Genomic DNA, 23823 nt, shown 5'->3' on the forward strand with positions numbered 1-23823 from the left:
TACACTCATTTGCAAACGAATTTGGTTTTTCGAGAGGCTCACCTGGAGCGCAGCTGAATCCGGAAACATCACAAACGAGAGATTCAGTGGGTCTCTCGAAAAACCACATTAGTTTGCAAATGAGTGTATATTCGCTAATAGGATAAACAGTTCTTACGTGCATGAATGTTTTTTTTGTGAAAAAGAGATGTATTCGTTCTATAGGAGATCGAACCTTGTCGACATTGTTCCTTTTGTTCGTGTTGTTTCATAGCTCCAGACATCTCATATCTGAAATCGGCCATTCTTTGCACCAGACACCGACGTCTTCTTTCTTTTGTGATTTGGATTGTATGGATCGTTTTGTTTTTACACTATTTTCTAGTTTTGTCGCCGATCTTTGCATGCTCAAAGGAGCTTCGTGTCCTCTGCTAAACTCCCGAGGCATCGAACTGCTTGTCTACCTGGCCACACGAGCGGATCACTTTGCATGCACTCCTGCAGAACCGATTGCTCGGTTTTTATTCAACCGTGCTTGTGGACCATTTCTTGGGTTAGTTCTGTTTCCTGTCCCATTTCGAATGTCGTCAGCCTGTGCAATTTTGTTTTCAGAACTGCTTCTTATGGGATTAATTCACATGGTTGACGGTGTGTGTGCCTTTTAGAGCGCCATAGAACGGTGAACCCCCACAGAACAGCCCTTCTCTCACTCGAGATTGATTAGGCATGATTGAAAACACACGGACTAGTTTTACCGCATTTAGTTGTGCGGATCACTTTCCTCACTGATTGAAGTCGCCAGCCCTAAACTTAACTCCTACTTACTCCGCTTTCCGTGGGATTTCTCATCGCTGTTCGAAGGCGTCGCCTGGGACATTTTCCGTTCTGCACGATATATGCTTTTCAGCTGTCTCGACTTTGATCATGAACAATAGAGGAAAAGTGAGCAGGTGAAATACGCGCACTGAAGAATTTCTGTATAGTACAGTCACTCTAGACTGCCTCACTGATAGCTAGCCATGGCATTGCCACGTCCGGGGACAAGATGGCTCAAATGGCTAGAGCGCGAATTTACTGACCGAAAGATCTGTGGTTCGAACCCGACCCCTGCCTCTCGACTTCCCCTGTCTAGGCTTGGGCGACCTGGCAGTACCCCAGCCCTCGTGCTTCCTTTGGGTGGCATGGCAGTTGGACACCTGATGAGTGTTACAGCTGAACGATTGCCACGTCCACGTGGCGCACATAGACACACAAACTTAACATTGGCATCAAGTTCTATTTTACTTTGCCATATAGGCTGGTTTCTGCAAACGATTGGCTAGGTACCGGGAGTTTTGTAGGGACACGACGTAAGCGTCGTCAACAGTATGGGCACAGTGGTTAGAGCGCGAATTTACTGACCTGCAGGTTCGTAGTTCGAACCCGGCCTGTGCCTCGCGACCTGGCAGTATCCCGGCCCTCTGGCTTCCTTCTGGTGACATGACAGTTAGGCACCGAAAGAGTACTAAAGCTGAACGATCTTGTATAATCCCATGCACATTAGTAAAACGGAGACAGCAAGCACGTGTTTTGACTGATGTCTTAGCAGGTTGATACAGACATAAAATGTACGTCGGTGTGTAAAACTTCAGACGGTTTCCTATTGGACGCTGGAGAGTCTATACAACTTTCATCTGTTTCGATTTCTTAGTGAATTTCTGGACGGGAATCTGGTGGGCTTTTGATGTCCGCTATAGTTAAACTGTTGAAAGGGAATAGTGGTCTAAGCATCGCTTTGTAAACAAGGTATCTTCGTGACAGCCTCGGTGGTGACAAACAGGTTCTTACGTCCTTTAAGCCGTGTGCGGAAACACGTCAAACCGGTTCAAACTGTGTTTGGTTTGTCTACCTGTCCAATTTGTAATACATGGTATCCAACCGCGTTATCAGTGGCTTCTTTGTTTTGTTGGGTAGAGGCGGCAGGGTTATCTAATTCGGTGAGACAGTCTTGGGTATAACCTGCCCGACAGTGCACCAAGTCCCTTCCCCGTCCACCTTCATTCTTTTCTTCACAATATGTCTTTCAAATAAATCATGGTTGTACGGCACTGAAGCATCGGTGTTGGACACTGATTTCATACTGTCGGCGACAGTGATGATGATGATGCACGACAACCGCGAGTAAATCAGTGGGTCACTATGGATAATTGAAGAGCGGGTAATTTAACTTTCGGATGAGGTGTAATAAGGAACACAATTTCGAGGGTTCTGCAAACCAATTTAGTTAGCATTCTCTCGTGGACTCCCGATGCGCCATTGCCTTGCTATTTGAACATACAGTTTTTCCTAAACGCCACCCAAGTTGCTCATCCGGGTGGATTTCCTTGGGCCTTATTTCTCTGCAGACCCCTTTCCTATTGGCTTGTTAGTTTTCTATCTCAGTTCAAGGCAACTTTTGTGGCCTCCGTGCCAAGGAGTTAACCAGGGTTTGCTTGTATTCTGGAAATTTGTGTACCGCCTGGAGCAAGCCACTTTTCTAGGCACATAGATATATTCCACCGTTACATTTTCTAAGCAGATTAGTATTAAGAAAATGAACTAATCCATCAGCTTCTGCTGTACAGGTGGGACCAATCGTCAGATTAGATTGGTTGAGATACTTCATCGGTTCTCTCATGACTCAGTGAATACCTTAACGGAATAAGGAGTACCATCAGGCCTCTATGCAATCAGACACTGGTATCGTGATCATCTCCCGTGTGCCAGAGAGTCACCAGGTGAACAATCCACGCACATCGATTGAACGTGTTTCTGCACACCAATCAAGGAGTGTGCCATAGAGTTCACTTGGTTTCATTGAGTCAGCCACCGCTATACATTGTCAGCATACACTTTGTTTACAAAGGAAGCTATTTGGACCGCCGCCTGTTTCCAAGCGTTTAACCAAAACCAACCTCAGTTTCTCGTCCACAGATTTACTGGAAAGTGATAACAGATGATTGTATTATAGAGTCTTCGGCAACTCTGTTTCAATGCCTTGTATTTAGTGAGATATTTTATGAAAATCGTGATATGATATCGTGTGCATTAGCAGCGTTTACCAACGTGCTGTTAGTTACAGACGTCATATTGTTTCCAAGCGTTTAACCAAAACCAACCGCAGTTTCTCGTCCACAGATTCACTGGAAAGTGATAACAGATGATTGTATCATAGCGTCTTCGGCAACTCTGTCTCAATGCCTTGTATTTCGTGAGATATTTTGTGAAAATGGTGATGTGATATCGTGTGCATTAGCAGCGTTTACCCACGTGCTATTAGGTACAGACGTCATGTGAGAAAAAGTGAATATGGTGTGAATATGGACAAAATAGCGATCCCACAAAACCCCACAACTGCAATTAAAAAGGTGCCCAATGGTTTTCAAGCGTCTGTGACGCTACCTGAATGGGAATTTCTCACTGGCGGGTCAGTCGATCGCCACTACCAGGACAGTTCGATGAGTCGGCCACACCAATCACATCGCTCACACGTGAATACGTTCGCCTGTTTAGAGGTGGAAATCCAGATGCGTCCAACGTGCAGTGGTGGAGTAGTGGTAACACGCTCACCTCGCATGCCACGTGTCCGGGGTTCGAATCCCGGCACGGCCATTGGATATGCACTGCTGATGAGCTCTAATAAGAGCGAAACTCGAGTCCAGCGCCACACCTTTGGTGTGGAATCACCGGAATAATTACACCAGAACAGAAAGATGACCCTTCAAACGAGGGTGGTTTGAAATGAACAAAAACTGAATCACTAAGTTCATATAGTTCATGTCATGTGAGGCAGTCGGGGAGAAAAGGTCACATTGGGTCAAGAAATAAGTAATGAGCGAGTTGCATCGATTGACGATTAGTGTCAAGCATAGGCATGAAATTCAACATGCTGTAAATCCCGAACATGAAGCAGGCGCTCAGTATTCGCAAAATGGAATTGAATTTTCGGAAGCTGCGACGTATCCCTGATGGACTCAAAGAGACAGTCAATTTAGTTCAGAGTACGAGTCCAAACTTCTGAGCCCCTATCTAGGCATCCCGGGGTCTCAGCGATGCCAGGAAGGTATTTCACCGAACTTTTTCCGCCAGAGTTATGATTACCTCAGTGGACAATGAAATTTGGTGAACTGCGAAAATATGGATGTAGATTAGGACGGTTTTTGGTTCAAGCGCATGCGCAACCAAATGCAACATTTTAGCGCAAAGAGTTTTAGTCCACTCACAAAGGTTTCCTAGCTAAGAGCATTGTGCGACCAACGGCCCCCAATAAACCAGGAGGAGTGTAACGTACATACAGTACGGAGAATAAAACACAATCGGCGTAAATTCAAAGTGTTAAATCACCGAAGATTAGTATAAAAAAAGGAGCAAAAGTTTGTCGAAGGAGTCCCCAGTCTAGTCACTGATTAGTCACTAATTGTTTCCGCATACATAAGGGGTTTGTCTATTAAGGGCAAGATGGCTCAGTGATTAATGTGGGAACTCACTGACGGGAAAGTTCATGGTTCGAACTTAAGTTTTGCATCTTGACTCTCAGCCGTCGTGCTTTCTTTGCTTTTTTTCAGTCAGATTATTGCTATTATTACTGGTATCAACAGTTTCTGCGATCGTAACCTTGTGCTTGTGTTTGGGATTAAAAGTAATACTGAAATAAATACGAGAGGCCAAGGGGCGTGACCAGTGTCCAACATCTGACTAGATATAGCCCTACTTTGTCGGCCAAGGGCATAGGGGCGTGACCAATGTCCAACATCTGACTGGATCTAGCCTTTCTTGGACAGCCACAATCATACGTCTGCATCCCATTTGTAATGAGTTCAGCGATTCGCGTCCCAAAATGCTCTATCGTTCGGCCTATGTACTTGAATTTGCAGATATAATCAAATGGTCAAATCAAATTTGAATTGGCGTGCAGTGGTGCGGTGATGTGTCACAACTAATTTAGCGGCATTCTACGTTTGTTGGAGAATCTAATTCAAGCGGCGCTCAGTTAAGGTGGAGGCGTTATCGCCCTTGAGGGACAATGTCAAGTGGACTGGCTTTTTGGCACTGCTATGACTGCACTGCTATGGATACCTATTGATGAACTTGATCGAACACCCGCTTTCATCCAGCGTATCTTTCATGAGGCGATTTATGCAATCCGTCAGACACTTACGTACCAATGTTCAGGCATGCGAAGTTTTGGAAGTGAATGTACCGTCCGGCCCAAGGTGACTTTGCCAGTACACCTGGTAGTGATCGGTCTACTCATCTAGTCAGGCTATCGAGTAGCGGTGAATCTCACGAATTCGATCACCACTTGTAGACCACCAATCTATGGATTCCTTTCGACCATCGATGTTCCATGTTACTCGGCAAGAACCGACCCTAATGGGCTTCCCGTTGCAACATCATCTACGTGCCATCAAAAAACCAACTGGTCGTCAGTTGTACAAAGTCGTGCAATTTTGCACGAATCGTCCTGCGGGATTGCTGCTGATAGATTGTTGTCCGTAACAAAACCATAGATAAGTCATATCACTTGGTTCATTGATGTGGGCCAATTGATGACTCGTACGCTTTCCTCAATTTCAAAGGCGTCACAGAAGCTCGAGATGACCTTAAATGAGCCTTGACAGCTTCTAGGATTTTAACCAGCCGTTTAGCTAGTTTATGAAGAGGGGAGCCCCACATGGAAAAGGTGAGACGTCAAAACACGGGTTTGTCTTACGGACAATTTTTGACAGTATGTTTAACCTTTTGGACCGTGTTGTGATGTCAAGCTTCATTTATCGATTAGATGAGGTCCAGGTACACAGGCCGAACTTGAATAGGTAAATATATCTCAAAGTGGTAGATGTATTAGTATGGCTGTCCGCGAAACGCTGTATCCAGTCAGTTGCTGGACACTGATCACGCTCCTAGGTCCTCTCGTATAGTTTAGTATTATCTTCACTCCCAAGCATGAGCATATGCTTCCGATCGCGGAGGCTGTTGATGTCAACAGACACGACACAACCTTGGTTGCACAGAAATAATTAGTGACTGATCTTGCGCTAGCCTGGTGACTTCTTCGCCGTGTCTTTTCTCTTCATTACTTCCAGTTTTCGGTGACTTAACCTTTTGAATTTACGCCCAATGTGTTTTATTTTCTCCTTACTGGTTCATTTTTGTGATTTATATCATTTTGGATTTCACCATCCCACCTGACACGATCTATCTAACCTTCGCTACTCAGCTTCTCTCACATGACGTCTATATTCAACATGACAGGAATGAGCTGTGATCGGACTACTAATGTGCAAGGTATCTTAGGCAAAAGTTCGCTGAACTTCGTAAAATTCACTGGTGGGGAAGGATGGTTTACGTATGTTTCATTATTGTGTTGCCTCAATGAGACCTCATTGGATGTGTTCACTGTCAGTTTTCTGAGGGCCACTTTGTTTGGCTTCCGTTTGTGGATCACCAACGTGCGAGGCTTTGAGTTCGGGTGAAGTCCGTTAACCTGCTTGAGCTAGACTGTGCATATCATGTGCAGTGTAGCTCGTTATCCGTTGAAACCCAGCATTCACATACTGCGTAGACTCTTTTTGGGCCGACAGCAGCTTTCTTCGTCGAATCTTCCACATACCACAAGGTCTGAAAACCTGAACGGGTTTCCGATAGTGTAAAGTGTGATTGGTGGACAGCGTTTGTCGATGTGGGCTGGGCGAATTGTGATAGCAATTGGAACCCGAATCATCCAAAGTAAGCCTCCGATATTGTCCACTGGCTACCCGAACCTACTCACAATAAGTCATCCATTTGACGCAGCTGATGCTTTACGTCTGCAGCCATTTTTCGCACTGTTCAGTTTCGTATGAAATATGGTCGAATGTGCATACATGGTGCCCCTCGAAATCACAAGTTTGTGACTGCATACGGCAAAAGTGATAACGCCGCTTTGAACTACTACACCTATCAAACAGTTGATCGCTCTCGTTCAACCGGCAGTGGTGATTGTACATTCTTACAGTAATCCCATTTAACTCATGTTACTGAATATTTTGTTAGTAGGAAGATTTGATAGCTATTTAATGTTTGCTGCCGGTCGTCTGTTTTTAGGTTTTTGGAGCAGTTACTACTAGACGGAACATGGGATGGTTCAGGAAGTGAATTCAATCTGTTGGCTTCAAACAGCCATCTGCTTCGTCGTGGTAAGTTCTGTTCATTCTTCTCAAGGAGCTTACTTGTGTTCACTCCAGTGTCCCCCAGCTCACTGATCATCTTGCCCTTACCCATAGATGCGGCCTTCTGGTCTGGCGCTTTCAAATTTACCGCGGTGAAACCGGAAGACAAAAGGACTTATGGTTTCATGAACCTGCTCCCGGCGGAATTCGAACAGGATGTCCTGCGAGGTGCTAAATCTATTCATCTGCTCAAGCTGATTGCTCCCAAGGTATCGGATTGTCTAAAGCAATTGGAGACATTCGTTGATGGGCAGCTACTTGTAAAAGAAGTCCATGCTTGTTAAGATTATGCGGATTTATTCCAGCACGAGCTGCTGCTTTTAATAGGAGTAAATTTGCTCGTCTTCATAAGTTCGCTCTTTTTTCTCTTTTTTTTACACAGCATTTTCTATTTACGAACCGGGTACACTTTCCACGACTGCGTTTCCCGCTGAATTCTGCCGAAGTAAAGGAACAACAACATGCATTAAGAAACTATCTGGAAAAACTTCGTCAAGCTGCTGTCCAATCACAAGCCACAAGGTGACTGAATAGTTGAACTGTCCCTTGCTTTTTCCGCTTATTTGCACCGATTGGTTTCACGTAATCTGGTTGCTGAGTGTTGTGAAGTGTGGTTCCTTCCGCGCGAGAATTTTTCTGTCCAAATGTTTGTTTTGGAGATCATAAATTTCAAGCTCTTTGGGAGCATAATTCATCATCTAAACTCCGTATTGCATACCATTTAAGAATCATGCGGGTTTCATATCGCTTTCTATTCATCCATGCCCATCGGACCGGGCCATTCGAGACCATTTTGCATAGAGACAGCAACGCCTCACTGCCCTACAAATACAATGTTTATCTAGTTATATTTAATGCCTTAGAATTAAAAGAAAAGAGTAGGTGAGGGGTCACCTGATTCCGACCTATTTTAAACACTCTGACATACCTACACTCAGTCAGATAGTCTAGAAAGAAGCTGACAGCGCAAGCGCCACTGATATCCGTCAGCCGCGTTTTCTTGTAAAAATAGGGACCGAATGCAGAGTTACTTTTAAAAGGGAATCTCTTATATGAAACAACAGATTAGTCAGGTGCCCTACGTAAGCTTTCTTGATTTACTAAGTTTAAACGAGACGTCTTTTTTCACTAGTCATCCCAGAATCTGATTGCAGCACGCTGTCTCTTGTCGGTTTCAGTCTTCATTGGTTGATGCACGTCTACAGTAATCTCAAGGGAAGCAGCAAAGCGAATTTCTGAATTCCGTCCAGTAGGTCACAACATCCTGTGGTACATCTGCTTACGCCATATCAATTTTTCTGCTTAATGGTATTCCTCGTTCCTACATCACTGTGATTAACCCTCACAAATTGTCTGAAGACTCACCAGTACTCACAGCGTGCACACACAATGATGGATGTGGTATGAGCTTCCGCCGGTCCAAGACATCCGGCTAATCAAACCTTAACTGACCACGTTCAAATGTAACAAGATGTACAACGTTACGGAATGCCTTCTGGGGGTGGGACGTAACCGCAGGGATATTTTCCTGATCCCGTTGCGGAATCCCATGTAGCATGGGATTCTCGCAAATATTGATCTTTCTTGTCCAGCACTGTCCTCACTTTGGTCCAGTTTGCGGTCACCAGTTTGTTAATGGTGTTTGGCCTCGTCCACTCCTAGTGCACATTGAGAAGCGGTGTGTTCTTCGTAGATCCGATGCTGTCTTGGTTCTGTCTCTCCCAAGTATCACAGCGGTGACATCATCCAGTCGCTTCCTATATTTTTGTTTTGTGGGTATAAATTAGCCGTGCATCTGTTCACGCTTTCAAAGACGTGTTGTATCTAACAGCTCATAAACTGTCCGTTCATGGGGCCTACTCGTCCTATCATCTGTACAACCTCAATAAAGTAAGTCAACTCCTCACAGGAATCAATCTATCCGTGTTTGCGTGATGGCTTTCGGCGAACGTTTTCCTTGAAATTCCGCCGTGTAATCGGTTCTATGCAGCTAGTGACCGATTCATGTGAGGAAATGTAACTTTAATGGCCCGTTTTAGAGCACAGAATGAGATAATTGCTCCTTTTTGGGGGTACGGTTGACTTTGCTGGATGTTTTCCTTTAGGTAGTCTGCTCTTGAAGAAGTCGGCAAAGATGCATAGTTTTTTCCTTCAACTTACTCATCCCAATATGCGGTGAATTCTACATGTCCTCTTGGCGATTATCTGCTACAGAATGATGCCTGTTGTGCTGGGTGATAGACGGCAGTGAGGTCTCACCTATCAACAAATCAGAGAATGCAGTGGAAACGTTTATTTAGGTTGCTATCAAGTTTACCTAAGTGACTGGTGAGAGAAACTGTTTACATCCTAACGAGCTATCAGTGTGCTTAACCGATTCGGCGATTAACCTGATAAGTAACCTGTTGGCGTGATTGATATTTCGTCTTTCGCGCTCAGTGTGGATTGTTGACTTACTGCATTTATACTCACTGTGTTGTAGATACCAACTGTGGCAAAAAGTGGAACAAGCGAAACAGGATGCACTGAAACGTGCCATGGAAACACGCACTCACAACATTTCCGAAGGTGAGTTGTTGGTGTGCGTCGTGGGCACCGTTAAAACCTGAACTAGCACGCACTTTAAGCGAAGCACAATCTTCGTTTGAACACTATTGCTTAGGTATAGTCTTGGTTTTTGAAAGAGCGGAAACACTCCACAAGATGCTGCGTACGTGCGTGCTCCACAAACGCCACAACCTAGTAGATGTACTATGGACGATATAGCCGTTCTTACTACAACTCCGCTAAACCTTCAGCGATGCTGAGATAGGTTTACCGTTATATCGATAGATCGTCGATGAAACTACAAGCGTTAGGGCGGGGCTCTTCGGACGTCGCCGTGATATAGAGTGCTTGCGTCAGTTATCCAACTGTGAAGGTCGTCTGGTATCGTGGTGTTGTTCTAACCACTCCGATTGTTTTTGAAAATTATGGCTTCCATAAGTGGCTGTTTTACCCCTTTTTACGAAGGGTTTGCTTGTTGTCACTTTGCCGAAACCTCTGGTGCAGACTACTTTGATCGTCCAGCAGTAGTTTGCTCACCTGGAATTGTTTTCTCCCTTTGACGTCAGATGAGCGAAGAGGCGTTCAAGCTGCACTTCGAAGAAAACAGGAGGAGGAGTACGTGGCACACAAACAAGCTGCTGAGCAATCTGCTTTACGTAAGGTCGCTACTGCTACCGCTGAACGGGACACGGACAAAGTTACTATGCAAAGTTACTCGCAAACAGGTGTCAAGCCATTCACTGGAGGATCAAAGTAATTTTCTCTCTTCCTTACGGTGTCAACGTTTATCCTCCGGTTTCTTTACTTTATGCGTTCTCTTTCCGGTTCTTCAGAATTGACCATGTATCACCTGTGGCGGGCGCTCAGGATCCCGATAAACTTGGTGGTGTGGCTACTGTCGACTTGAAAGCCTCCCAGAACGAGCCCCATGAACCTGACGCGGCAGGAGACACTAACCAAGCGACAGGGCACAACATGCCTCTGGGATCCGCTGAGCCCGCGGGTATTACTCCATGCATAAGTGAAGTCGCCAACGATGTCCAACCTGTCACCGACTCTGTCCAATCCCGCCAAGTTTCTCAGAACACGGCGCCAAGTGCGGCTGATCCGTTAGAACGTTTTCGCGCCAAATATAAGCATCGGAACGCGGGCATCTGTGAGCCTAAGGATACACTACACACCGTATTGTACCCCAATCACAAGGTTTGTGAGTAATGTATCTTTCGTCATTGGTTGCATCCCTTAAGGTCAAAATGGGAAATGTATTGAAGTAGAGAGAGGCATCTACATACCAGAATTAGCCGTCCATTCAGTTATTCCCCATGTGGTCGTTACGTGCCATCTACATACATTAGGCCCTTGCAACAACCGCTTTCGCATTCCATTCGCCTAACCGTTTGCCAATATTTTCCGGTCTGCTTCTGGATTTTATCAAATTGTACCCACCTTTATCCTTTCTCTTAAGTAGATTCAGTGAGCGCGGAACTTAAGCCTAGTGTTCATTTTTAGGTGTGGCACTAACTTAACAGTTCTTCATCTTTGACACCTTTTTGGCACCCAGCTGCCGTGTCACTTGGTCGAAGCACGAGGGCTGAGCTACTGCTCATAATTTAGGTATTCCTTGACTTCAAGGTTACTCTCGCTTCTGTCGGTCAGTCAGTCCTGTTAACCACACTGCTCAACAGGGTATGCCCCAGAAGCTTGTGAACGTAATCTGGTCCCAATATTCATCACCATCATCAAAGACAGCAACATCAGTTTTGGCACTGATGCTTCACTGCCGTACAACCACAAGGTTCGTCTATATATATATATAACTGTATTAAAAGCCCTACAGTGAAGAGAAGAGAAGAAGAGTGGGTGAGGGAGGGGACCTAGTGCTGGCCTATGTCAAGCATACTGAGGTGCCTACACCTCCAACCGCTCAATCAGACAATCTGGAAGGAAACTGACAGCACGAACGCCATATTCATCTGCTTCTGGGCATTGCGAGTGGACTCTGAGAAAGCTTCCCCACAAAAGATGGTGTCCGACAAGAATTTTCTTCTCTCCTTTTGTTGTTCAACTGTATCATCGATGAAATAATGGGGCTAACGCTGGGAGTTATTCAAAACCCTTGTGTTCTAATCGTTGCTGGTGAGAACCCTGTCGATCTGGAGTACGTAGGTGGCATTGTCTTACTCTTTGAAGGTGAAGACCAAGAACCAGCTCTTTTATAAACTGACCACCATCATAGCACCTTTCTGCATGCGCCTTGCACCATCGTACTTCGAAACGTGCAGTTTCTGGACGTGCCGCTTACAATTCAAGGAGAAGCTCTGGAAGTTTTCGATAACCTGTTGTTTGTGACACTTCAACCAGGTGTGCTGCACAACAGTTGCGTCACAATTCATCTGGAATGATATTCAATTTCTAGTCAATTGCTAGGAGGGCGATATCGATAGTGAACTGTCAGAGTTTTCGTTTCAGAAGAGCTTGATAAACAATCGGTAGTTTTTATTTGGGCAACGTTTCGCTTTTGCCACAAAAGCTTCATCAGGCCAAGTGAGCAAGTCACCAAATTGGCCAGGTTATAAGGCAGGCGGGGAACCAATCAGTAAGTCAATCCTCTTTGGATTTTCACACTAGATCCGTGTTGAGTGTCAATTAATGGCTCTTATCGGTTAGTGAAGTTGTCAAAATCTTGCTTTGGTGGATTGGGGGGAGGGCGGTCAAACTAATTCTGATCGGGTTTGGTTCATTAATCTTCCACTTCAGGGTTCTTCAGTTGATGATTCACCTCGGCTGCCACTGGTAGATTTTCCCTGGTCTTTGTGGGGTCGTGAGTGCTCCGACAGTTTGGTTTGAGGGGATTGAGGTCAAGTGGACTTCAGGTGATGACTGCTCTTCCTTCTGATGACCGCACACCAACACGTGTCAGCTCGACTGATCCAGAACCGTTTTCCACACGCTTGCCAATTCCACACCTATTCTATTAACACTGGAGTGCTTGGCGATTTCTACTGCCTCGGCTATCATTCTCTGTGACGTGGACCGTAGTCCCCGCTTCAAAACCTCCATTTTGTGTCCCATGCCCAGTGCGTGTTCAGCGATTGCCGAATCTTTCAGTAACGCTTGATATTCATCTGCGTTTCTAAGTGGCCTGTTTATTTTTCTACTATACTCTCTGATTCTGGTGGGCAGTTCCTTGGCCGTCTGTCCTATGTAGACATTGGGGCAGCCGGTAGTTCCCTGGCCGTCTGTCCTATGTAAACCTTGGTGCAGTCATTACACTTAATTTTGTAGACACAGTCCTTGGTTTGCCGGAAGGCAAACAGAACCGGAAGAGTTCGTAAACATCCATCTAACCACGGTCGGACGATGTGGCTAACATTGATTTTACTAAAGAAATTCTGTTTTTGGCCTTAAATGTTTCTTGAGGCTTTACTTGTAACCTTGTGGCAGGTTTTTTTTCGCCTATTTGGCATTTTCCTATAGCAGTAGCTTGTTGGGTCGGTAAATTCATTTCAGTTGGGGTGCGCGTCCCTTCGTCTTAGGGAATGGTCTATATTGTATGTTTTTAGAAAAGTAGACTCCGTCTCATTTCCCATCGCTCTCCGCCGCAGGACCCAAGTGTGAAAACGTCTGCCGAGACGACCGACGTAATTGGTTCGGGTCCTGTCACGAGCGCTCCCGTTCGGCTCGGTCACCCTTCTGATTCTACAATACAGAGGGTGCTATATGGAGAGGGGTCTGGTCCGGCATGTCGACCCTCAAGTAAGCTATGAAGATATATCGCTATGCCTGTGTATTTGATGCCATGAGAAAGCTCATGTAGCCGCACCCTTGTGCAGTTGAATCGAGACAGACTTCCGCAGATGACAACTGTACCTCCACCAACGTGTTTTGGACGAGTATGACGTGTTTTCTGAACCCTCAGAATTTGCCTATGTTGTCCCAATGATCTCCAAAGTGTTTTAAATTCCTCTAGGGTTTTCGTTCTTGGGAGACAATTCATTTAGCAACTCTTATTCATTTATAGGGCTTCAGTAGTGTTGGATAGCCCTCGCTGTCTTGCGATCATCAAAAGTACCTGCTTTATGAGCCGCACGCTTGTCGTTCAGAGCTTATAACTGTCACAGTTTCGTTCACCGATGATCTGGGGAGATGGGCTAGGTGGCTGACGTAAATGATTCGTGAACACAGGGCTGTCAGTGGACTTTTGGGGGAAGGATTGGGAGGGGAGTTATGTATTGAAGGTAATAGCTTGGATGCACGAGCGCCATTGAAGGCGCGACTGGGCCACGTCTGACAATGTCTCAACCCATTGATATGGCCCGTCTCGGGGTCCCCATCCAGGAAGACGGCAATGACCAGCGCAGCTGATTTTACTGGTAATGGTTGCCAAGTCATTGTTTGACCGCCTCTGGCTCTCTTCCACCCTTCACATGGTTGGGCGAAAAGAGCCCTTCGAGGAAGTCGGTCGACTGGCATACGCAGCACGTGGCCAAGCCAACGCAACCTGTGCAGTGTGATCAGTTCATCTATCGAGGGTGAGCTATTTCTCTAGATTACCATTCGACGTACTTCAGCATTGCTGATCCGGTGTTCCCACCAGATTTGGGCCATGCTTCGAAAGCATCGATGGTCTTTCGCCTATTTGGCATTTTTCTATAGCAGTAGCTTGTTGGGTCGGTAAATTCATTTCAGTTGGGGTGCGCGTCACTTCGTCTTAGGGAATGGTCTATATTGTATGTTTTTAGAAAAGTAGACTCCGTCTCATTTCCCTTCGCTCTCCGCCGCAGGACCCAACTGTGAAGACGTCTGCCGAGACGACCGACGTAATTGGTTCGGGTCCTGTCACGAGCGCTCCCGTTCGGCTCGGTCACCCTTCTGATTCTACAATACAGAGGGTGCTATATGGAGAGGGGTCTGGTCCGGCATGTCGACCCTCAAGTAAGCTATGAAGATATATCGCTATGCCTGTGTATTTGATGCCATGAGAAAGCTCATGTAGCCGCACCCTTGTGCAGTTGAATCGAGACAGACTTCCGCAGATGACAACTGTACCTCCACCAACGTGTTTTGGACGAGTATGACGTGTTTTCTGAACCCTCAGAATTTGCCTATGTTGTCCCAATGATCTCCAAAGTGTTTTAAATTCCTCTAGGGTTTTCGTTCTTGGGAGACAATTCATTTAGCAACTCTTATTCATTTATAGGGCTTCAGTAGTGTTGGATAGCCCTCGCTGTCTTGCGATCATCAAAAGTACCTGCTTTATGAGCCGCACGCTTGTCGTTCAGAGCTTATAACTGTCACAGTTTCGTTCACCGATGATCTGGGGAGATGGGCTAGGTGGCTGACGTAAATGATTCGTGAACACAGGGCTGTCAGTGGACTTTTGGGGGAAGGATTGGGAGGGGAGTTATGTATTGAAGGTAATAGCTTGGATGCACGAGCGCCATTGAAGGCGCGACTGGGCCACGTCTGACAATGTCTCAACCCATTGATATGGCCCGTCTCGGGGTCCCCATCCAGGAAGACGGCAATGACCAGCGCAGCTGATTTTACTGGTAATGATTGCCAAGTCATTGTTTGACCGCCTCTGGCTCTCTTCCACCCTTCACATGGTTGGGCGAAAAGAGCCCTTCGAGGAAGTCGGTCGACTGGCATACGCAGCACGTGGCCAAGCCAACGCAACCTGTGCAGTGTGATCAGTTCATCTATCGAGGGTGAGCTATTTCTCTAGATTACCATTCGACGTACTTCAGCATTGCTGATCCGGTGTTCCCACCAGATTTGGGCCATGCTTCGAAAGCATCGATGGTCAAACATTGAAAGTCTTTTGACGTCCTGGGCGCGTAGCGGCCAGGTTTCTGATCCCTATAGTAATATGGAGATCACCGCAGCATTGTTAACTCAACCCTTGAAGGAGAAGCTGATGTCACGCCTAAGCCACAGGTGACGTAGGTTCTCAAAAACTGCCCTGGCCTTCCCAATCCGGATGGAAATATCATCTTTCGGGAGATCACCGGGACTGATACCGCTGGCCAAACCTTTAGGAAGCTTAGGTAAGGAGCGGCTGGTTTGGGTTGTCGGATCTTCCGTTTGCTTACGTTGTTGTTGCAAAGTCGTGTTGTGTTCATTCCATCATTCTGTTTCGTGTGTGTACTTGTAAATGACCCATTAGGACACTGGACATTCCGAAACCTCGAGAGGTGAGACTCTGTGTAACCATTGTGCTGCTGACAGATCGGATGAATGGCTAGTAATGTATGTACCACGGGTATGCATTATGAATGATGCGGGCCACCGGACCTTCCATACGTCTCAACTGCTTGCCGAAGAGAGTGCTGTTTTCCACGCTCAGTTCAGAGTGGCGTAAACAGAGGGGTGGCCAACCCTTGACTTGGCTCAATTGGTTAGAGCGCGAACTTACTGACCGGAAGTTCCGTGGTTCGAACCCGACATCTACCTTTCGACTTCCTCTGTCTAGGCTTGGGCAACCTGGCAGTATCCCAGCCCTCGTGCTTCTTTCTGGTAGCATGGCCGTTAGACACCGAAAGATTTTCTGAATGAGTGTTTGGAGGTGTAGTTAGCTAGTACTAAGTCTCTTCCCCGTCCACCTTTATTCTTTTCTTTACAATAAGGCTTTCAATCAAATGAATCTTGGTTGTACGGAAGTAACGCATCGGTGTTGAACACTGATGTCATACTGTCGGCGACAATGATGATGATGAATGGGCCATAAGCAGGGCGTACCAACAGCTTTAGAACTGCTACCTTGTATTCATCCTTTGTTATCATTACCGTGTTATCATTCGGTATCATTACCATAGAGGCGAGATGGCTCAATTGGTTAGAGCGCGAACTTACTGACCGAAAGTTCCGTGGTTCGAACCCGACATCTACCTTTCGACTTCCTCTGTCTAGGCTTGGGCAACCTGGCAGTATCCCAGCCCTCGTGCTTCTTTCTGGTAGCATGGCCGTTAGACACCGAAAGGGTGCTACAGCTGATAGGTTTTTTATCATTACCTCAGGTTGGCGCCGGCTACGGGACGTTTCTGCTGGCTGCACAGGTGACGCATCACGAACTGTATTTGACATTACATAGTTTGCTCTGGATCCATTGGAGTGTTTTGGCAGGTACATTCAGAAACGAATGTCAACTCACCCTATGGCATAGGGGGATTCTTCAGTTTTTTTCACCTCATAACATGAAACCAAGCTTCACGGCACGTACTTGGGCCATGTGTGTATTTTCCATCTTACGACTGATGTACTGGGTTATGGGTTCCATATTTAGAGGACCATGGTCTCATCGGACCGCTTCGTAGACCCGTTCACCCATTTTGCGTAAATCTTAGAATTTCAAAACACGAGTGTTTGTTTTTCTGCGCATTCTAGATAAGCTGACCCAGGGTATTTACTGAGATCCTCAATAATGCATCCTCCTCGTTGAGGCACTTTAATGTGAAAAGGAAAGTATCCTTTGTTATGATGATACAGAAAAATTCCGGCTCGCTTACAAATACTTTTACTACTAGAATGGGAAGAAGAACGTCGCGCGAAAGATGCTGATCGGGCACTAGTGGAATCCGCTCAACCCGATGCTATCAAATTCTTTGAAGAGGCTCTGGAGCTTGAAGAGTCACATTCCACTGGATCGAGAGTGCAGGGTTTTACCACGGAGTTTCCACGGCTTGGTAAGTCTATATAAGTAGTCCGGACTCGTTTTGCATTGGAGTATTAATCAGTACTCATGCCTCCGTACAATGCATACTAACGACAGCTTTTGTTAATCTGACATGTTTTCGGTCGCTCTTACCGTTGTGATTCCTCTCCGTTTAGATCAACTGACGCTGGTCGATCCCTTCGAGTCACTTCGGTGTCCCACCACTGTTCACCATCCAACGGATTCGGTGACGGAATCGAATACTTTACAGAGTGATCTTGATGTGATACCTTTGCATGTATTGCTCTACAAGGTGGTCCTTGCCCCAATCACATCTTAGTGAGTAATTGTAAAAGACATTACGAATGCCATCCTACCACTTGTTCATTTTTGCGTAGCCTATCCGTACCACATTGTATAATCCTTTCACAAGGATTTCTTCGATGGACTGGTTGCGCTGTACCTCTTCGTATTGTCTGAGTTTTAACGAGTCTTAATTCACTACTCATACAGTTGCTGAAAACTCTTCGACAGCCGGCTTCGCCCTTCTCAGGGTTCATCACATAAACGAGATAGCCCAAGTGGTTAGAGCGCGAATTTACAGACCGGAAGGTCCGTGGTTCGAACCCGACCTCTGCCTCTCGACTTCCCCCGTCTAGGCTTGGGCAACCTGGCAGTATCCCAGCCCTCGTGCAACCTTCGGGTGACATGGCAGTTAGGCACCGAAAGGGTGCTATAGCTGAACGCAGTCCCCAAGTTTCCATCAACCTTATGTTCTACTTGAACCTAAATTGAACGGATTTCGACGAATACACTAATTTGCATATCAATTTGGTTTTGACAGGAGACTCACTCCGAACCCAGCCTAATCTCTCTGTTAGGAGTTTCTTAGGCAACTGAATGTGCTGCACCAGGTCGCATCATGTTTCAGTTGCTGCAGTATTCCAGATATCGCGATACTTTGTATCGACTTAATACGCTACTCATGAGGTTGCTGAATACTCAGCCCATGACCGGTTTCACCCTTCTCGAGACTCACCAGGTAGAATCAGCCCTTTAATTTCTGTCAACCTCATGTTCTACTTGAACCTAAATTGAGGAGATTTCGACGAATGTACTCATTTGCATATCAGTTTGGTTTTGACGGAAGACTCACTTCGAACCCAGCCGAATCTCTCGTTTATGGTGTTTTTTGGCTTTTGTGTTGCCGCAGCTCACAGTTCAGTCGAGTACCAAACACTATGGATACAAATTTTCCAGTTTTGCTGGTACATGTCATTATCATCTGTAAGAACCGCACACTTGTACAGTGTTCACAGCTGCCACAGTTTCGTTCACCGATGATTCGGGAAGATAGGGTAGATAGCTGCGCATTGGAGGCGGTAGATGGTATGAATAATTCGTGAATGCAGGGCTGTCAGTGGGCTTTCCATTGGGGAGATTGGGACGGAAGGTAGGCATTAAAGACAATAGCCTGGTTGCATGAGCGCCATTGGAGGCGTGGCTGCTCCTGATACACACTAGACAGTCATTTATTACCTCCATATTATCCCGGGCAAAGATGGCTGCTGTCGACTGGTTGGGATGGACACTGGAGTCCTCAACCCCTGTTATATGCTTGGTTGCCCATATCACCCCTAGCAAGCCACGATCTGTTCGCAACGGTTTCAACCTCGTATGCTCTCTCTTCATTGTACCTATTCACACACCCTACTTCAATATGTTTGACATTTCCTATTTAACCGTGTGATATTAGATGAGTTGCTTTGCTCTCTTAGGGGCGAGGTGACTCAGTGGTTAAAGCGCGACTTTAATGACTGGAATGTCTGTGGTTCGAACCCGGCCTCTGCATCTCAACTTCTCCTGTCTAGGCTTGGGCAATCTGGTAGTATTCCAACCATCCTGCTTCCTATGGGTGGCATGGCGGTTAGGCACCGAAAGCTGAACGGTTTTTCTGAGTTCCTTCAATTGTTCTTGATTGCGTTCCTCATACATGTAGGTTCATCGTGGTGCCTCTTTCTTTTCAGTATTTACCAACTGGATTTGGCTCTTTGCAACCACCTTTTGTACAGTTTGAACTTGGCCGGACAGTTTCATCGTTTGAGACAGATTTACTTCCTACAAGATGGTGAATTCGCCCAAGTGTTGCTCACAGGGCTTTTTGAAAAAGTGAGTCTCAGTATTTTTCTGGATGCTACGCATATTCAGTGCACCACGCTAGAATTGAATCAATGGGATCTCACTGATTTTTTTCTGGGAACAAATGCAAACCGCCTTATTAGAAAAGTGCCTAATGTTTTCCGTCTGATAAGTAAACCCCACACTCGAGCATCAAGTATATTACCTTTCTAGTGGGGCGAGATGGACCAAGTAGTTAGAGCGCGAATTTACTGACCGAGAGGTCCGTGGTTCGAACCCGACCTCTGCCTCTCGACTTGTCCTGTCTAGGCTTGGGCAACCTGGCAGTATTCCAGCCCTCGTGCTTCCTTCAGGTAGCATGGCAGCTAGGCACCGAAAGGGTGCTACAGCTGAACAATCGTCTTACCTTTCCAATGTTGTACATGAGTCGATGAATAACACTACAGTGGATAAGGTACTTCGTATATGATCCCGCTATGTGTACCCATTCTTTATGCCAAAATTGCACTTTTTCATGACCATTGGCTGCATTCTCTATTGTGTTGAGAAGCACCCGTAAACTACAGTTACCTATCGCATTATCTGTCAACCAAGTGCGCAACTTCCGGAAAGCACCTGTCGGTTACTCATGAGGCTATTTACGTTGTCATCCTCCATCCCATGGGACCTTTTGCAGTTCGCCACTTTGATCCCATGGATTAGTTGCTGTTTTTGCTGAAACGACAGAAAGAGCCTTACAGAACTGCGCAAGAGATGTCAATCGTTCTTCAACTTTCGTTGTTGCATGTTTTCTGTCCCCTCGTAGCAACATGTTATAGAAGCAACAATCGCGTTTCACCTTGTTTACTTGAAATGTTCATTTTGATGACTTCAAGTACTTTCTCCCACAGTTCCCTCTCGGCTTATCAAACTATTTTGAATGAGTTCACTTCAGTTCAGTCCAGGTTTCCACTTGTTCACCGTGCTCAAGATGAAAGGGTTAGAAAACAACCATATGAGTAATGTATGAGTAGTGTATGAGTAGTGCATGAGTAGTGTATTACATCTAAAAAAATAACTTGTTCGTTGACACTGAATCTTTCTGTTTGTCCAATGAATTAATGCAGCTACGGGTCGGGGTTTTGACCTTGATGCAGAAAAGTTTTTGGTTGTGTGATTATAATCCCTATTTGTTAACGTCACTATTCATCAGAGGGAGTGGTGATTGAATTAACTGGACAGAGGCGTCTCATTTGTTTGCCAAGTCTCCAGCATATGGCTGGTTGGAAAGAGGTCCAGATAAAGTCCCAGCTGTGGATCAGTCCACCGGGCTTGGCGACTGATCATCAACTAAACAGCCATTTTGAATCTCTCGTTTGTGATGTTTCCAGGCAAACCAAATTAGTTTGCAAATGAGTGTATTTCGCTAATTTCGTGCAGTTTGGTTTCAAGTAGAACATAAGGTTGACGGAAACTCGGGAACTGCGCCTACCTGATGACCCCCAAGGAGAGCAAAACCGGTCTTGGGCTGTCAACGGATTTTCAGCAACCTTATGAGTAGTGCATAGCAAATAACCCTATTTTTCACCCACGCTAAAACGCCGGTTTTCATTCCTGGTATTTCTGTGTGCAGGTCTACGATCTTTCCCCTGAACACTGCGATGCCCGCACTGTTCAATTTCTTCACGACTTGATGCAATCAACTGTTCGGAAGTTTTGTCCATCAGTCCGCTCACTGGATGCCGAAGAAATTACCGCCCCATTTGGAATCGATGAACATGCTCCACTGATCATTGATGTTCCAATGGATCTGGTTTTGGAAGAACAACCAACTGTGACGACCTATCGTTCCACACCTTTGGATGTACCGAGTCACTCGGTGTTCGACCGTCTGTTTATTGTCTACCAGCCTCCATGGCCTCTGAACATTATCCTCCATGACAAGGTCATATCCAGCTACAATTTGGTCTTCCGTCAGCTTGTTCGGGTCAAATATGCAGCTTGGACACTCCAATCCATCTACCACGAACTTCGACGTACCAATACCGAGGGTCTGTTAGATGCGAGCGCCGAGTTTACTAATGTGTATCTGTGGCTGTTCGAAATGCAGCAGGTTGTTTGTGGCCTCGAATCCTATCTGAGCAACCAGGCAGTGAAGACCAGTTGGACTCAGTTTGCCACAACTCTGTTGGGTGATGAAACAGACGATGTGGTTAGGCGGCGTTCCGTTCATCGACGGCCCGAGAATTTGGATCAGCTTGCCAGTGCACATCATTCCTATCTTCAGGAGGTGCTGCGTTGGTGAGTTTCTCAATTGTCATCAGGATGCTCCAGTTTATTGTATTTTTCGTAGGACTTACTCCGTATGACCACGATAGCACTCGAGGTAGCCGAGCTGCTACGCAACCAATACTAACTGGTCGTTGGGTTCCTCCTCTAGCCTCTTTAGTCTATCCACGAAAGACGGGCTACTTCACCGTTGGATGTCACACTTCGTTTCAAGTGCATGCTCTTCTCAGGTCTTAGCCATTTCATTTGTTTTGTTGCAAGGTTTTCATCGGGTTTCACCTCCTCAGTGACCCCTTTACGCTGACTGGTGCTGTACTCTATCAGGAAAGTCAGATTCCTGAAAGCAACCACTGAATGCCTGAAATCTACTGAGACCCTCAGCTCTGCTAGATGCTGACCAGACAGGCAACGCCCCCTCAATGTGCAGCGCGTCGCAGCCAGACCGCGTGCGTCAGCATTGGACCAAGTTCAGACAGTGTCCCTCCGATAAATAGCTTGAGACCGTTGTACTTTGGTACTCGCACGCACTCACGCTCTCGCACCCGCTTGTTCGGAATATAGCTGTTGTGTTCCCTTCTGTGAATATTTTTTTCCTGCACTAGGCGCTGGAGTGGGTCAGCAGCCAGATACAACAGATTGGCGAATCAGCAGATATAACACAGTCTGTACTCTTCGTGATGTCTGTCTAATAAGTAACCATCGGGGGTGGGGATTTGTTGCCTCGCTGGTGGGTTATGGGTCTGGTTAGGAGTTTTCTGATGACCACAGTGTGACCTCATCATCGTTTCCGTTCCCATCTCTTGAGTCATTCTCCGCAGAGTTTTTAACTACTGCTATGCTGTATGCCCCTGCTTAGTCGTGGCTACAGAGGAGTCGGCAAGTTTCAAGTTTACTCGAGTACTTGGTCTGTATCAACGTGCTTGACAATGCACATTTTGTGACGTGGACCACAAACAGCTTCTCTTTCTCTCCGTTTTATGTCCCACCAGCTGTCTCGCTGATCCAGCTGACCAGGAACTTCAACAGGTACTTCATGGCTTGTTGTGCTGCGTCCATTGGTTCCACAAGGTCCTTTCTTCGGGCCAATGGATTCAGCGTTCAAAGGCGACTCAAGCACATATTGATCACACCGGTTGGCAACAGTTATGTGCAGCGCATCAGAGTTTCAGACAACATGCGCGGTTTCTTCGGCGCCGGGCTGGGTCACTGGTCTCCGTGGCTCGTTTCACTTCCATCCGGTCGATCCTGCGCCAGCTCATATTGGCTCTGGGTACGAATGACTTTTATGCGAACTCGGCAGCTCTAACCTCAGATTTTCCCCGTCCCATCACTTGATCTACCCTGGTTTTTGTATTACTGACCTATTCTTTCGCTAAGCTAACTTTCACATTCCGAACTTGTCTTTAATACATTTTTGTTACCAGTTTTATTTTGGGAATGTTTTGAGAATGTTCAAGGGAGTTGGTGGCATGAAACCTAGCACAGGATAATAGTTAGGCGTACCACAAAGGATACCCTAATAGTATTAAAACAAGGGGCGAGATGGCTCAAGTGGTTAGAGTGCGAATTTACCGACCGGAAGGTCTGTGATTCGAACCCGACCTCTGNCTTCCCCTGTCTGGGCTTGGACAACCTGGCAGTATCCCAGCCCTCTTGCTTCCTTCGGATAGCATGGCAGCTAGGCACCGAAAGGGTATTAAAGCTAAGCGATTTTTTTAAAATTTTTTAGGAGTATTAAAACAGTAATGGGCTGGAAAGTTAGGGCAGAAATTCACAGCACCTGCGTCACTGGACGCTGGTGCAATTGTTTACTTCATTTGTTGATTTCAACCTAAGCCAACCGAATGATGACCGTCTCTGGACTCTGACTATGTCGTGGTTCTTTCTGGTTCGTTGATGACCTTAACAGATCTGCGCATCTAGGGCAACGTGCCCCGAATGCCCGAGCGTGTTTTGGAGTAAGTTTGTACCGAAAGGCCTGTTCCGGGCCCAGCACACAGTGACATT

General features: G+C 46.1%; 2 protein-coding genes across 2 annotated transcripts in view; one reads left to right on the forward strand and one right to left on the reverse strand.

Moving 5' to 3' along the window:
- Positions 1 to 856, reverse strand: part of T265_09787 (hypothetical protein) — a gene marked incomplete at both ends in the record, with an annotated part of 4436 nt that extends 3580 nt beyond the window's left edge. Inside the window, one exon of the mRNA XM_009175961.1 lies at positions 805 to 856. Within this exon, the coding sequence (XP_009174225.1) occupies positions 805 to 856 (52 nt within the window). The remainder of the gene's footprint in view (positions 1 to 804) is intronic.
- T265_09786 (hypothetical protein) overlaps positions 1 to 23260 on the forward strand; it is a gene marked incomplete at both ends in the record, with an annotated part of 39026 nt that extends 15766 nt beyond the window's left edge. The window contains 17 exons of the mRNA XM_009175960.1: positions 365 to 532; positions 7084 to 7175; positions 7263 to 7417; positions 7591 to 7730; positions 9691 to 9776; positions 10322 to 10508; positions 10589 to 10958; positions 14540 to 14690; positions 15291 to 15442; positions 16082 to 16274; positions 16490 to 16722; positions 16775 to 16880; positions 17282 to 17440; positions 17586 to 17748; positions 19437 to 19578; positions 21161 to 21828; positions 22806 to 23260. Coding sequence (XP_009174224.1) covers positions 365 to 532; positions 7084 to 7175; positions 7263 to 7417; positions 7591 to 7730; positions 9691 to 9776; positions 10322 to 10508; positions 10589 to 10958; positions 14540 to 14690; positions 15291 to 15442; positions 16082 to 16274; positions 16490 to 16722; positions 16775 to 16880; positions 17282 to 17440; positions 17586 to 17748; positions 19437 to 19578; positions 21161 to 21828; positions 22806 to 23151 — 3511 coding nt within the window. The remainder of the gene's footprint in view (positions 1 to 364; positions 533 to 7083; positions 7176 to 7262; positions 7418 to 7590; positions 7731 to 9690; positions 9777 to 10321; positions 10509 to 10588; positions 10959 to 14539; positions 14691 to 15290; positions 15443 to 16081; positions 16275 to 16489; positions 16723 to 16774; positions 16881 to 17281; positions 17441 to 17585; positions 17749 to 19436; positions 19579 to 21160; positions 21829 to 22805) is intronic.
- Between the last annotated feature and the right edge of the window lie 563 nt (positions 23261 to 23823).

This window comes from Opisthorchis viverrini (genome assembly GCF_000715545.1).
Source record: "Opisthorchis viverrini unplaced genomic scaffold opera_v5_302, whole genome shotgun sequence".
Classification (NCBI taxonomy): domain Eukaryota; kingdom Metazoa; phylum Platyhelminthes; class Trematoda; order Opisthorchiida; family Opisthorchiidae; genus Opisthorchis; species Opisthorchis viverrini.